Below are 14,333 nucleotides of genomic sequence, written 5' to 3'. Positions count from 1 at the left end.
ATGATGTTAAGTTGAAAAAGTTTCCAGTATCTGTTTCATTCAGCAAATGGGTCAGTAGCAATATGCCCATTAAGCAGCTAAGGATCATCTAATTAGCACTAGGTTTCTATGCTGATACCTTTCTCAGCCTAAAGGCTCCCTACTAGTGTGACATCAAAACACTGGCTACATCTTCTCTATCACCCAGGTTGTGGCCTGAAACCAGTCAATATGGTTTCAGGGAAACTTAAAAGCATAGTTAAGAAAGGGATCAACTTGCGGATCTAAACTCCAAGTAGCTCATCCATCTCGTGTAACGGAGGTAACGGAGCAGATGCCTCTCTCCAGTGGACCTCTGCTTGCAGGCTCAGGGTCTACGGAATGCCTCACTAGAGTTTTCCCTTTTATTGAGGAGAGGGGAAGTAAACAGTGACCTAATTCAGAAGCAAGATAATGCAGGGGATTAGGAAGCATGAAGCCTGAGGAGTTCACAGTAGTACTCAGGGGTCCTCAGCCAGGTCAGAGACCAAACCTAGAACTCCATCAGCAAAAAATTGGTGGAAACAGAATCCAATCTCAGCCATGCAGAACACCAGGTGGGTGTTCTATGGTTTCAGGCCATGAGGAGACCCCAAAAACACATTCTACCAGATACCCTTGAGGAATGCTACCTCCTCTACTTCCTCCTCCTCCCCCTCCTCCCCCTCCCCCCCCCTCCTCCTCCTCCTCCTCTCTTCTCCTCTCCCCTCCCCTGCCCTCCCCTGCCCTCCCCTCCCCTCCTCTCCAATCATCTATCTATTCTTGCTTAACCTCTCAATTCTCATGGTGCAGAACTTTACTTGACAGGCACACTAATCCACAAAGATAACTGGGCTAAGACCCAAGTACTTATGACCATTAGTGCTCTCTTACACGAGTTCTAACTGTTACTCATGAGCTTAAACATGCCTGCTGTTTGGTTTCGGACATCAGCTTTACCTGGACTGTGCCTAGAGCACTAGCTGCATTTCAAGCCTCCGTTTCTACAGTACTCTAGCTCTGTACCACCCCCACCCTTCTTCCCAAGGTACTCCCACACTACTCTAGCCTCATTATTATTCATTCAGTCAAGCATCAAGCTGTTTCCTGCTCCAATCAGTCAGTTCCTATGCCTGGACCTCTATCCCTCTTATCCCTTGTTGGATTGGTCTGCTTGTTTTTGGACTCTTGGTTCTTCTATACAAAGTCAGTTCTTCAAGGTAGCTCTCTGAAATCCTCCCAGGCCTGACTAGGTTCCCTTTGATGCTGACATGACACTATTCATCAGCTTCAGAGTACCTGCTTATTTGTTCCATTACCAGGAGAAGGAACAGGACCTACATCTTTTACAACTTTACCTGTAATACTCATAGTAACTCCTGATGTTTGAGTACTCAATAAATACTTAGGAAACAAACAACAAAACCAACTCTTTGTTTTCTAACTATGCTGGGAAATGAACTCAGGGCTAGGAGCACACAGAAACACTTGAGCAGTGAAACACATCCTAACCTAGCTCTAACAACAACATTGGTAAAGCATGTTGACTTTGTAAAAACTAAAAAATATTTTAAAAGTGAACTTAAATATCTAATTTTATGCTCAGATGTAACTGCCAGCCACAGTTGGAATGAAGTTTTTCAGACAATCTTTTTTCTTCTTCTTCTGGATCTCCTGGCTGTTACTATGTGCCTGCTTTATCCAATCCTACTTAGTGTATTTATCTAAAATCTTTAATCATCTAGAATCATAGTGTGTAATTAGTTTTGATGAGATTTTTCCACTTGGTATTATGTAATCAAAATATAATCAAAATAAACTACTCTCCTTGTAAACATTTCTCTCTCTTTTCCCTGAGAGAGTAAAGCCCTGAAGGAGAGGGTATGACTCCAGCTCCCACTCAGTTACACATCCTGAGGATAACATTCACTTTTCATAATGAATTGGGATCAATCTTAACACAGAGGTTAAGTTACCAGCTAGAGGTTGAAAAAAAATCTATTTCTCTCCTCATCCCTAAAAACTGATGAGGGTTTAATAAATGATGAGGGCTTTAGGAAAAAATGTAAGTTAAGGAACACAAGGGGGTTGTTTATAGTTTTCTAAAGAAAACTTGAGGTCTTCAGGGAACTGTTTTTCAAATGTTCCTTCATCTATGGAATTTATTATAACTATAATAAGCTTCAACATTTCTTGGAATGTTTTAGATTCTGTTATATTATATTAAAAAGCTTATATTCATTTATATGACATCATCTATACTGAGTCCCAGAACGCCTGCAAGAATTTGTAGTTAAAAGATGGCTTATTCATATTTAAGCTCATGTCATACTGAAGAAGCAACTACTTGGCTGTCTGTACATCTGATAAATAAGAGATGTGAGTGCAACCTCCTTTTAAATGTTATTTTGTGCAAACCAGGAAAATTGACACAGAAATCAAAAAGAAAGTGGTATTTTGAGTTCATAATTTAGTTTCATGAAAGGAATCACCATCATTTCACACATACACACACACATACAAATACATGCATGTCTGGGGAAGGAAGGGAGGGAGGGAGGGAGGGAGAGAGAGAGAGAGAGAGAGAGAGAGAGAGAGAGAGAGTGAGTTCTATAACCATAGAAATCAAGAACTAATGAAAGGTGATGCAAGTTTGAACTTATGACCCAACAGTAAAGGACCAAACTGTTTCATACCTGATAATATGATTTTAAAAAGTAGATGGAGAACTCAAATGTTTTATTCTAAGAAGTAGATGGAAAACTCAAATGTTTCATTCTACTCATTAAATTCATTTTAATTGTCAATAACTATACTATATGTCAGCATTATTAAACATCAATAAAATTCATGTTCAGAATAAACTTCCTTCTAAAGACAATAAACTACATTCAGGACAGAAAAAATGTGCACAGGAAGCCTTTATCAGGCTGTTTCAACAGCAAATGTCCTCTGATTTCAAAGTAGTGTACTTTCATATTTACTTTAGCATACACAGGGTCGGATGCCTACCACATTAAAACTTGGTGGCAAGTACCCTTGACATGGGAGGAAACAAGAAAATTATAGCAACAATTACAGAAGCATATCCTCTTGTGGCTCATGTTAACATTGCCAAATCCCTATATAAATCAGAACCAACTATTCATAGAATGTACCTGTCAGCAATCTGCTGAGTGACACATGGCTCTACTTAATGGAATATCCCTTCAAGGCACTGTGCTAGCCAGTCAGTTATTCTCAGTCTGATGTGGTTTAGAACATTTAAATATTTATGTACCATATTTTATTTATGCGTATGGCTGTGTCTAGGAGAATATTTTTTCTCTGTAACAAACTGGTATTTTGAAGGCCATTTTGCAGTAGTTAGTACATATGAGTTTGCTTATAAAGCTCTGATACTAAGACACAAAATGTCCCAGATTTAAATGTTCTATCAAGAATTCTCCTCTATTTTCTACGTTTGTTTTTTATTAAATGCATTGTCCAGATATGAAAAAAAAAAACCCTAGAAATTGGAGCTATGGAAGTTTTTTCACATTGCTATTTGAACCAGCTGCAAAGATTCCGATCACACGAGCTCTTATTTTACGCATGTCCTTTGCAACACGGAAACCATGGAATGCCCTTAAAAAAGACTTCAAATACAAACCAGATGTGTTATCTTCTTTCCCTTTGCTATTGCAGTACCATGTTAAGCAATTAATTCCTTAGTCTTGTATAGGTCTTCATGCATATAAAGCAAACATTAAATTTTATTTCTATAAAATCTAATCCTCATAAACATTTTAGGTTAGAGAACTTGAAAAATTTAGAACTATTTATTTCATAAAATTGTTTCCATAAAGATCCTCAAGATATTCTGATAAAAATTCCCCCTAAGCTCTCTTCCTTGTCCCCAGGAAGCTTCTTTACAGGAGCGGATGCCCTCCCACACCTTCTAGTGCCTGCCACGCAGAGAGCTCAGCACAGAAGGACTCAAGCCATCTCCACAACTGCACGGAGCACACACAAAATGTGACACATGTCTTAGCATAAATGGTGACTAAATGTGAGTGCAACAATGAATGAATGAATGAAATGTGAGTGCACAAAAGAAGAAGGGATTTGTTCTGTTATCATCCAAATATTCTGCAGGACTGTTTCCATTGTGCAGACACAGGCTGTTTTCCCATTTTAAGTAAGTCATTCACCACTGGTTTATATTCCATCTGTTTTCTATGTGAGAAATTTCTTATATAAGATACAAGAAACAATTATTAAAGTTATTACAATTCCCTATGAATATAAGAATCCAGTCCTCAATGCTTTCTAGTAATCAAAAAGGCAGGATGTCTGCAAAGGAAAACCAAGAATGTTCTGTTTCCAGGTTCCAGCCTATGGCTCATTCAGGTTTTTGTTTGGAAATCTGGAAGCCTTAATTTAAGTCCGTTATTTCTACAGTGGACATTCAGACTGTCTGGTACATACCAGAGTTGAAGCTTTAGCGAAACAGAACCATAGCGCTTCAAAAAAAAAAATTCTTGGGAATAAGTTACTCTCCACCCAGATATGGTGAACAGGCCCTAAGTAGATGGCACGACCCTGACACACGTGTCAACCCACGACCTCCAGAGTCTGTAAAGAGAACTCTACGTCACTTTGTCTAAGTAGATGCCATGACTCTGACGAGTGTCAACCAGCGATCTCCAGAGTCTTGTAAAGAGAATACCTCCATCACCTTTTCTAAACAAAGTCACCCCTCACATTTGGGTTTGGGTTTAACTTATAATTAAATGGTAACATGGAATGTGCAGGAAAAAGATCACATGTGGCCAAACTATGAATGCTTCTGGCATGTGCATACCTGTTGCCATGCTTGTATCGCAGTGCTGAGGGAATGAACTACATGCTGCCCAATGTTGACAAGCACAGAGTCCACGATCACAGAGCAGTCCAGAAGCTTCTGCACCCCATCACTGGAAAGTGCCATCTGTCCACAAATGCCAAAGGGCTTCACCACACTTTGCATCGTGACATTTCTGCATTCCAGAAGTTTGCAATCCACCTGAGATGAGAACTGGATCTCCTGGCAGACAGGACCACTGTTCCACTGCCGAAGATACAGGTTTGGTTCTCTGAAGGAAATGATCATGTATTCCAGTTCAGATGGCACATTTTTATCAGAAATGAATGGCTGTAGGTGCTGTGGTGAAGCTTTTAAGAAAATAAGAAAAATAGCAATTAAGATGTGCCAATCCTTCACGGAAACAAATGCAGTGACATATAAATGATTCATTTTGTTCTTAAATTCAGTTTAAGATTAATATTAATAGATTTAAACAATCGCTTTGAAAATGTTAAAATCTTTGAAGTACCACTTGACATCTGAAAATACATCGTTTTGTTCAATCAGGTTTCTTAAATGTATAGTGCTCAAAGGGTATTTTCAGTTCCATAGATAAAATGTTTGATCACAATAACAAATAAGAGGAGACAGCCATCTACATCTCTGTATCTACCAACGAAACTCTAAAACAACACAAACACGACTCTAGAAAAAGCAGTTACACTCTATTCTTGCTGAAAAAGCAAGACGCTCAACAGCAGCTATCACAGGTTTAATCTCTTCCCCTTCTCCATTACATATACATTGAAAACCTAAAACCTAAATCAAACTGAATTAACTAGAAAACATAATACTAAATACAATGCTTGAGAAATAATTACTCAAATAATACTGGGAACTTATAGGAGCCTACTTTTGCTACATGGGGAATTTATTTATATTCCTTTCAGATGTGTAAAAATATGAGTCTTGTAATTTAATGAGAATGTGATCATCTTTTATAGAGTAGGTACCTTGAACTCAGGTGATAAATACCAAGTTCTTTTGGGATCTATTTTCCACTAATGTAGGATACAGACTAAAATATGCATTTCTTTTAAAAACATCTTAATTGGTATAATAGTAAAACCTGCAGCCAAAACAAAACAAAACAAAACAAAAAACAAAACAGTTCCTTAAAAATTCTCTTAGGAAAATATGTCTAACAAAGCATGTCACTACAATACCACTCACTGAGGAGCAGGGCCACACCTGCTATACTCCAACAGCTTTAGAGTAACTCTGGGTGTCCAGTGCCCATGCTGGGAACTGTGAGGTACCATGTGGGGAACACCCAGGACCACGACAAATGGTGCTAAGTGTTCTCTTGATGCTGAAGCGATGCATACCTGTGCCTAGCTGGTCCAGGTGATGGCTAAGATGGAATTCCAGGTGAGCGAACTGGAAGGATATGCACAGGGATGGGACAAACCATGGGGTGAAACATGAGTCGACTCTGGTGCAAGCAGCCAGGGCTGTTGGGGTTACAAGTGGCTCGCAAGTGCTTTGAGAACCGGATTCACTTGCAGAGCTGTGGAAAACAAAAGACACTCAGCAACCTCCATTTTCCAATATCACAGAAGCACAATGTCTTTATAAAAAGCCTTTAAAGCCAGTACTGAAACCCTACAATCAATATGTGCGTCATCAACTCTCATGCACTACTACAACACAAGAGCTCGTGACTTTTAAATTCAGTTTATGTTGACTATTCTACAAAAAAATTTGAATTATTTGCAGAAAACTTTCAAATTACTCTTCAGCCTCCACTCATGTTGACTTAGATCAAATCCAGGTTTTGCCTATACTCTCTTCCCAAATCTTATGGACAGTTTGGTGTCCTATTGTAGGGGGAACACAATTCTGAGCATGCCTTGCTTGGCTGTTGGAAATGCTAACCCTTTCTGTGTCGTGACAAATCTCTCATGGTTGTTTAAGTCTCTATCTTGTCCATACTTATATTCTCTGAGGTCATCTAGGCTCTTTATTGAAGACCCACTGAATGTATTAAGTAGCATAAAATTATAACCATGTATAAAGAATGTAGTCCTTTGGACAACCAATCACACTACATGAATTCTCTTTTCATTTGCCTATCCTCTCAAAATTACATTCTACGGTCATCTGGCTAACATGAAGAGTTGAGGGTATCCAGTTTCAGAAGAAGTAAACCATTGGCTTTCAAAAATGCACAACCCAATTGGTGACACACTGCTATTTATAAACACCACACAATAGAATCATCTCCTGGAGAAGGACAATTGATATGCTGTGGGAGTGGACACAGGAGAGAACTCAGGGCCTTCCAAACAATCTGTAACTCACACCACCTTTTTGGGTTGAAATATATGACATAATGAATTCTTAGGGAATGTGAGACTGTTTAAATTGGTTATCTTGGGAAGTGAGATGCTTGCATTGAACAACTATGGTACACTTCTGCATTATTGTGGACAATGACACCTCATTTATCCTTGGTTTCACCCAGCAAAATGTATAGGGTATAAACAAGAAGAGTGCCAGCCAGCTAGAGGTTCAACAAGTGACTTCTTTTATTCTTTTGCTCTAAAAGACGAGGGGGGAAAACAAAAAAATAAAGCGAAGAAAGTGACTTGAAGTTTATGGGCTTCTGGGTTGTACAACTTGAAGAACGGAACAAAATCAGGTACCTATAGTTTGCTCAGACATGACACTCAGCTGTTCTGTACCCTAAGTTGAGAATGCTAAAGTGGGAGATGGACAACATCTACAAGTCGCTTTCTAGAATATAAGCAGAGAGTAGCAGATATGGGTTAGCCCCCAAACTATCGGCAGCAATTTCAATGTGACCATGTAAATCTGGAACAGTGGTGTTCTTAACACAGCTAGTACTCAATAAAGCTTACATGCTAAAGTCATGATTATATTTTGAAAGAAAATGAAAAAAATCAAACAGGAATTTTTAATTTTTTTCATTTAAGTTACTCTTAATGCTATTAAATTGACAAATATGCTAATGTTTTACCCAACCTTAATTATCTAAAACACACACTATGACCATACAAATACAAACATCTATTCACCTATTCATCTATTCAGTTTAATGGTGATTAGCCCATTAAACTGCAAGTCAGTAGGTGTTTCTTTAGCCAATTCTAGGAAAATTTATAGAGAACAGAAATTAACAATGATCTTTACTTGCTAACTCACAAGGAAACACCTTCAAAACTTCATTTTGTTCAAGTGTTTACACAAAAATGTAGGAAAACTAAATTATGCAAACACTGAATTTTTGATTCTCAGTCCCACTACTATAATCACTGAGCAGCACACCCGATGTAATGAACAGAGAAAACCCCACAGCTGTAGCACATGAGAAACCTCGGGGATATCTGGTTAATTGATACTACATTGTATTAATCAATAGCTGTACATTTTGTAAACTGTGCTAAGGAAGCCGGAATGAGAAGAGTTTTCTGCTTGAGCTGCAATCATTTTTTTGGCTATGGATCATCATTCCTTTTGTGGTAGATAATTCCTCAAAATAACCTGCAGCCTTTCTGACAACTCCTCGAGTTCTTCTGCTAAGAACTGTAGGCCTTTTCTGTTGCTCTTTAAAAAGTATTACATCCAAAATGCTGCCCCCTCCCTACCTCACCTTACAGGGTTCCCCTCTTCCTCCCCATCCCCTTTGCCTCTGAGAGAGTGACCACCCCCTCCCCCCAACCCCCACACCCTGGGGCATCAAGTCTCTGCAGGATCAGCGGCATCCTCTCCCACTGAGGCCAGACAAGGCAGTCCTCTGCTGCATGTGTGGCAGGAGCTAACATCTTCTGCTGCCACAGCCACTACTATAGCACAGGGACTGCTTGAGTGTCCTCAACCAACACTGTCCTGACAAAGTCACCCTAATTGGATTGCTGTTGTCGACTGTAACTTTGAAAACCATTATAGTTTCCACCACCACCATAGTCAGCTCCACCAAAATGACCTCCTTCACTATAACCACCACGCCCTCCCTTACCACTCCCTCCACCACTTGCTTTTCATATCCTGGTCCACTATCATAGCTCCCTACAGTTTATAACCACGACCACAGTGGCCACCATCACTTCCAAATCCATTATACCCACCACCACCACCTCTATGTCACCTCTGGTGTCACCCTCTTTACTACCAGATGCTCTTCTAGTTCCATAATCACAGCCACCACTATAGTTACCACCATACCCTCCAAATCCATCACCCAGTGTCCCTACCCACTACTATAACTGGACCACCACCATAGCTGCCACCATCTCTTCTTGGTTCTTTGTGAATTTCACATCATGCACCCCAATCCCATTCATCCCCCCACGAAGTGCCCTGTACCCCTGCAACCTCCCACCAGCAGAGAAAAAAAAACTTGTTCTGGAAGCTGTAGTGTGTCACAGTGTGCCCCACAGTATACCCTTTTGTTCACACTTCTTCGCCTGTTGATGTTCATCGCAATGACTCATTGGTCACGTTCCAGAATCCCACTTCTGCTACTCTGTCAATTCTGGAACCTCACTAGGACTCCTCTTGGATATCCTGTTGTTGCCCTGTGTCAGAGAATCCTGTAGTTTTGGATCTATAGAACCAACACCTTCATATACTCCAGTATTTCATGGATGGGGTAGATTTTGGGGTGGGCCAATTCAAAGCCTTGGATCTGGGCCTGAGAGATAGCTGAGCTGGTCCAGCCTACCAGCTGTCCTGCACCCACACCACTTGGGTGAGTTCTCTTGCCCGTTCAGGACTGGCCTATCCAATGCTGCAGCCAGCAAGGGGCACAGTCACTCACCTGCTCTCACTGCTGGTTCTCTAAGCCCATGCCACCCAGGCCAGCTCTCTTGTGCCACTCTGGTGACACCCACCATCACCACCTCCACCACCACCTCCACCGCCACCACGGCTCTCAGCACAGCCTCCTGTTCTATTACAGTTTCCTCCAGGACCCATAAAACGTCCAGATCTACCCTCATGATCTATTTTTGTTCCAGCAGATTACATCTCTTGTTTTCACTTCCCAATTATGCTCATTAATAGTGTGGTACTGCTTTTTTTTTTTCTTTTCGGTTTTTTCAAGACAGGGTTTCTCTGTGTAGCCCTGGCTGTCCTGGAACTCACTCTGTAGATCAGGCTGGCCACGAACTCAGAAATGTGCCTGCCTCTGCTTCCCAAGTGCTGGGATTTAAGGCATGCGCCACCACCGCCTGGCTCTTTTTTTTTTTTTTTTTCAGTGTGGTATTTCTAAACGACAATTTTTATCAACTGCAGCCTGATTATCAAAAGTTATAAAAGCAAACTCTCTCTTTTTATCCTCATTCTGCTGGTCCTCTCTAGCATCTAGATCTCAATCTTGCCACACTTTTCCAGGTAGCTTCTCAAATAATATTCTTCTGAGTCTTACTTTATATCAATGGAACCACTTTTTTCCCTGCTCAGTGGGCAGCAGGCTTATAACCCCTCTTCTAGAGCAGCTCTCTTGCAACACAAGAGCAGCCACAACATCAAGACCCTGGAACATCAGTCACACAACTGCGACTGTCTGTTCTCAGCATGTTCTCTTAAACAGCCATTTGTAGTTCCAAAGCTCAGAGCAGAACACCTCCTCAATTGCTGTTTCCTTTGCAGCATGCTCCTTCATTTTGAGACCAGATTTGCTTTTTCCAGTGTTAGTTCAATAGTAATAGTGATTTCTTATGTTAAATTCTAAACCGATTATAATTAAATTTCATTAATGTCAGTTTCTACTTGAAAAAGTATTTATCCCAAACAATTTAAAATAAGATTGATTGCAAAGTACTAGTAATATGAAAAGGTCTGTGACTGCACTGTCAACTGATCAGTGGAAAAGTGCCTTCCTGTGATGGCTGCACGCATTTCTATCCTCCAAGGGCTTCGCACTGCAACAGTGCCAAAGTCACAACAGAAATTTTTAGGACTGCTTCAGAGTCAGAGGAACTGACCTTGTCTAGAGAACTTCTTTCAATGGTGAAAATACATTCTTCCATGATTCAAATCAGGAAATCATTTCTAACTAAATACTCTTAATAAAACAGTTTTAAAAAAATTAGCTTAACTGTCTCTAGCTTATTCTCTGAAATCTCCTAGTTTTTGATGAGGTAACCTCTCCTTTGAGAAAATGATTTTCCTCCATATCTGCTAGTTCCCTGGAAGGTTGGTGCTCTTTGACTAGTAGTAAAATCAAGACCCCACTTCCTACATAAATCTCACTGACAATATGCTACTAGGTAATATATTGGAAGGTAATTATTTTTACAGGGCCTAGATGACATAGAAATAGAATATATAAAGTTAAAAACATTACTATTATAAAACACACAAAGTGGCCAACGAAAGACATTGTGAAGCTACACACCAAAATGCTAGCCAGAGTTACTTCTGTGTAACAGCTCCAACAAACACAATTATAGTCTCAGAAGAAAAACTATTTGCCACTATTTACAACATAAAATAGACATCAGTACAACATACTGTGTTATGATTATTACATATGGACAGAACTCAAGTTACATAAACAAAACAAAACAGTGCTTGATTTGCAAAAGCACTGGAGTGGTGTATGTCTTCCTTCCCATTAGTGTTTGAATGTTATCCAGTGAGAAAAGGAAGGGGGAAGACCAGGAGCTATGGCAGCAGGCACTAAGGCTGACCATGAGGAGGACTGGAAGATGAGACAGTGAAAGCAGGGCCTCACAGAACAGCAGGGCCTCACAGCACATGCGGGCTCCCGGCACACACAGGAAAGGGCCCTGATGGAGGCCTACGTTCTTAAACTCTCACACAAGCACACACACAAAGGAAGCAAACCAGGAGACATGCTGACTACTTGCTGAAGTTATTTTTCTTTTCTGTAAGTTTATGAATACACCAAGCAGGCGCATACCAGAAATGGGCATACTACAGGATTATAATGTAGACTAAGAAGTTCTGGAGACATGATTCAGAATATCTGAAGCCTCCAGTTTCTGAAACTCACTGTTACCAATATGACCTCATGGGGCAACGTTGGCTCTTTGAACTTGGTTGGCCATGTTTTCCTAGTGTCTGCAGGTTTGTCTCTTAAAGCTAAAAAAAAAAAATCTTTAAGGATGAATGTATTTGAAAACTTTGATTTTAGATGTAGACAGTTACATTTATGTCACCTTCATTTCCCTGCTCTAGGTTTATCTTCATAATATTAAGTTGTACATCAAGATACTGAGCTATTTCTGCTGTGTTTTTGGGTTCTGGATAATAGATTTTTTGTTTGTTTGATTTCATTCATTATTTTTACTTGACAATTAGGGAACAGGCTCTTTTGCCATACTTGTGAGTGAGACAGCAGCATTGAGCTTTACCTCCTTGTGTCTACAATTCAGGCCCACAGTAGTCATAGAGATCCACACTTAGCCTAGTGAAGACAGAGGCACTGGAGAACAGAGATGCCTGCTGAATCAGTGTCTGTCCCTCTCATCTGGTTCTCTGTTACCTTTGGTCATCTGTTGTATTTTGATTGTTGTTTAGGATGATTCTCCACAGATCTGAGGACACCAGTTTCTTCTGGTCATGTACAAAATTGATATCTGGCAACTGCAATTCACAAACTTTGCTTTCAGACAGACTGAATTCTTGAAACGCAACAAAAACCTTCTGGAGTTCATCCCAATATTCCAGACTGCAAGGGACCTACAGGAAAACCAAGAAACAATTAAAAGTTATAAGTCAGTAACTATGGGGCTGAGGAGATGGTCAGAGCTCTTGCAGGGGAAACAGGTTCAGCCTCCAGCATCAAGATGGCCGCAGCTCATAACTGTCTGTAGGACTCCAGGACATATGACACCGTCTTCTGACCTTTGAGGGCACCACCCATGTACATGATGCACAGTTACACATGCAGGCAAAATACCCATACACATAAAATAAATAAAGTTAATAAATTCTTAAAAGTTAAACTATACCGTGTACTTGTTGAAATGTAAATAAAACCATCAAGGAAGTTATAACGTAATCAAGTATGACTTGACAGGAAGACGGGTATGAAGACAATGCTTTAGAGGCTCCTTTCCAGCTAAATTAATCCTGATTATTCTAGAAGAATCATTAAAAAAAAAAAGACTCAACAGTCAAAACACTCACAGTCTTCTCTATAGAGGAAAGATACTGGAGAAGAAGCTCTTTACTTCTTCTCTACCACAGTACCTAAAAGACAGGCTGCCCTTAACATCCTGGTACACTAAAGGAGCAGTGAGAGGCAAGCACTGATTAAAGCTCCTCTTGGAACTGAGAGCACACTACCAGACAAGCAGTGGAAACATGGAAACCCCAAAGAGATCACCACTGTTCACACAAAAGTAAATTTAGGATAAACCAGAGAAGCTACAAAGTGAGAGCATCAAAGAAAGCTGGTAATTTTGATTTTGGAAGAACAAAGTATTGCTATGCATACAACAAAACTTAGGAGTTAGAAAAAAACCTCATCGATAAAAATCAAATATAAAAAAGCATGCATGCTAAGATAGGCAAGACTTAATGACAGAGCAGAGACGACTGGTTCAGATAGAGAGAGCTCTTACAAACCAAGTGGGAAGCAGATGGAAGAACACACATGTGCTTTAGAGGCTCCACAGGCCACAGCTGTGCCCAAGGTCTACTCAGTACAGCATCCCTCCCTCCGCCCCCAGGGGCTTCCTGCAAGGCCTTTGGTAGAAGGCAAGGGTAACCCAATGCAAATGTGAAGTTCACCTTGGTCGCTGGGCTGTCTGTAACTCTCTTTTATTTCTGATCTAGGAGTCTTAGGCTTTCCACAGCACTCATGAAACACTTACCAGCTTTCATAGGGCTAAAAGCACAGATCCCAACAGCAACTATTTCACAGAACAAATAAAACTGTCTAGTAAACACAAAAAGCCACCATTACTAATACTTAACGAATATGAATTTAAGCAAATATATAATAATGACACTAATTAATATTAATCAATATATTTATTAATGAATGTATGAATTACCATGGCAGCTTAAGAAGATTGATAGCTCCACTTTTTGCACGGGTATGTGAAAACCCCACATTCCTAGGTATCGTGACTACTTAGATGATATCTAAGGCTTTGTTTTCCTGCAACTGTAAGGCAAGAGGGCATGTGTATGTACATGTGTCTCTCTTATGTAGTTTATATGGTTGTGTATGTACTTCAAGAGTATTAGTAGGAAAAGTGGAAACAACTCACATCTACTAGTGGGAACTGCTGTAGATTTACAGAGTAGATTAACACACAATGATCAAAATGAATAACAAATACCATATAACAAAAGATACATAGGATATGTTATTAAACTTAACATCTTAGTTTTAAAATGACATGTGGTTAATCCTATTACTCTTCTAGATGTGTCCTGTTTTGGAAGCATTCCCTAGTGACTCTTCTCAGAGATGGTAGCTATCTTTCTGTGTCATCTCTAT

The 14,333-nt window shown here is 40.0% G+C and overlaps 1 protein-coding gene across 1 annotated transcript in view; it reads right to left on the bottom strand.

Moving 5' to 3' along the window:
• Nucleotides 1–14,333, bottom strand: part of Vps13b (vacuolar protein sorting 13 homolog B) — a 585,584-nt gene that overhangs the window by 81,199 nt on the left and 490,052 nt on the right. Inside the window, exons 39-41 of the mRNA XM_028767027.1 lie at nt 12,363–12,559; nt 6,214–6,395; nt 4,844–5,193 (exon numbers count right to left, since the gene is read on the bottom strand). Of these exons, the coding sequence (XP_028622860.1) occupies nt 4,844–5,193; nt 6,214–6,395; nt 12,363–12,559 (729 nt within the window). The remainder of the gene's footprint in view (nt 1–4,843; nt 5,194–6,213; nt 6,396–12,362; nt 12,560–14,333) is intronic.

The sequence above is a fragment of the Grammomys surdaster genome, unplaced genomic scaffold (genome assembly GCF_004785775.1).
Source record: "Grammomys surdaster isolate TR1022 unplaced genomic scaffold, NIH_TR_1.0 63, whole genome shotgun sequence".
Taxonomy (NCBI): domain Eukaryota; kingdom Metazoa; phylum Chordata; class Mammalia; order Rodentia; family Muridae; genus Grammomys; species Grammomys surdaster.
The sequence above is the reverse complement of the archived record's forward strand: the minus strand, read 5'-3'. Positions and strand labels throughout refer to the sequence as shown.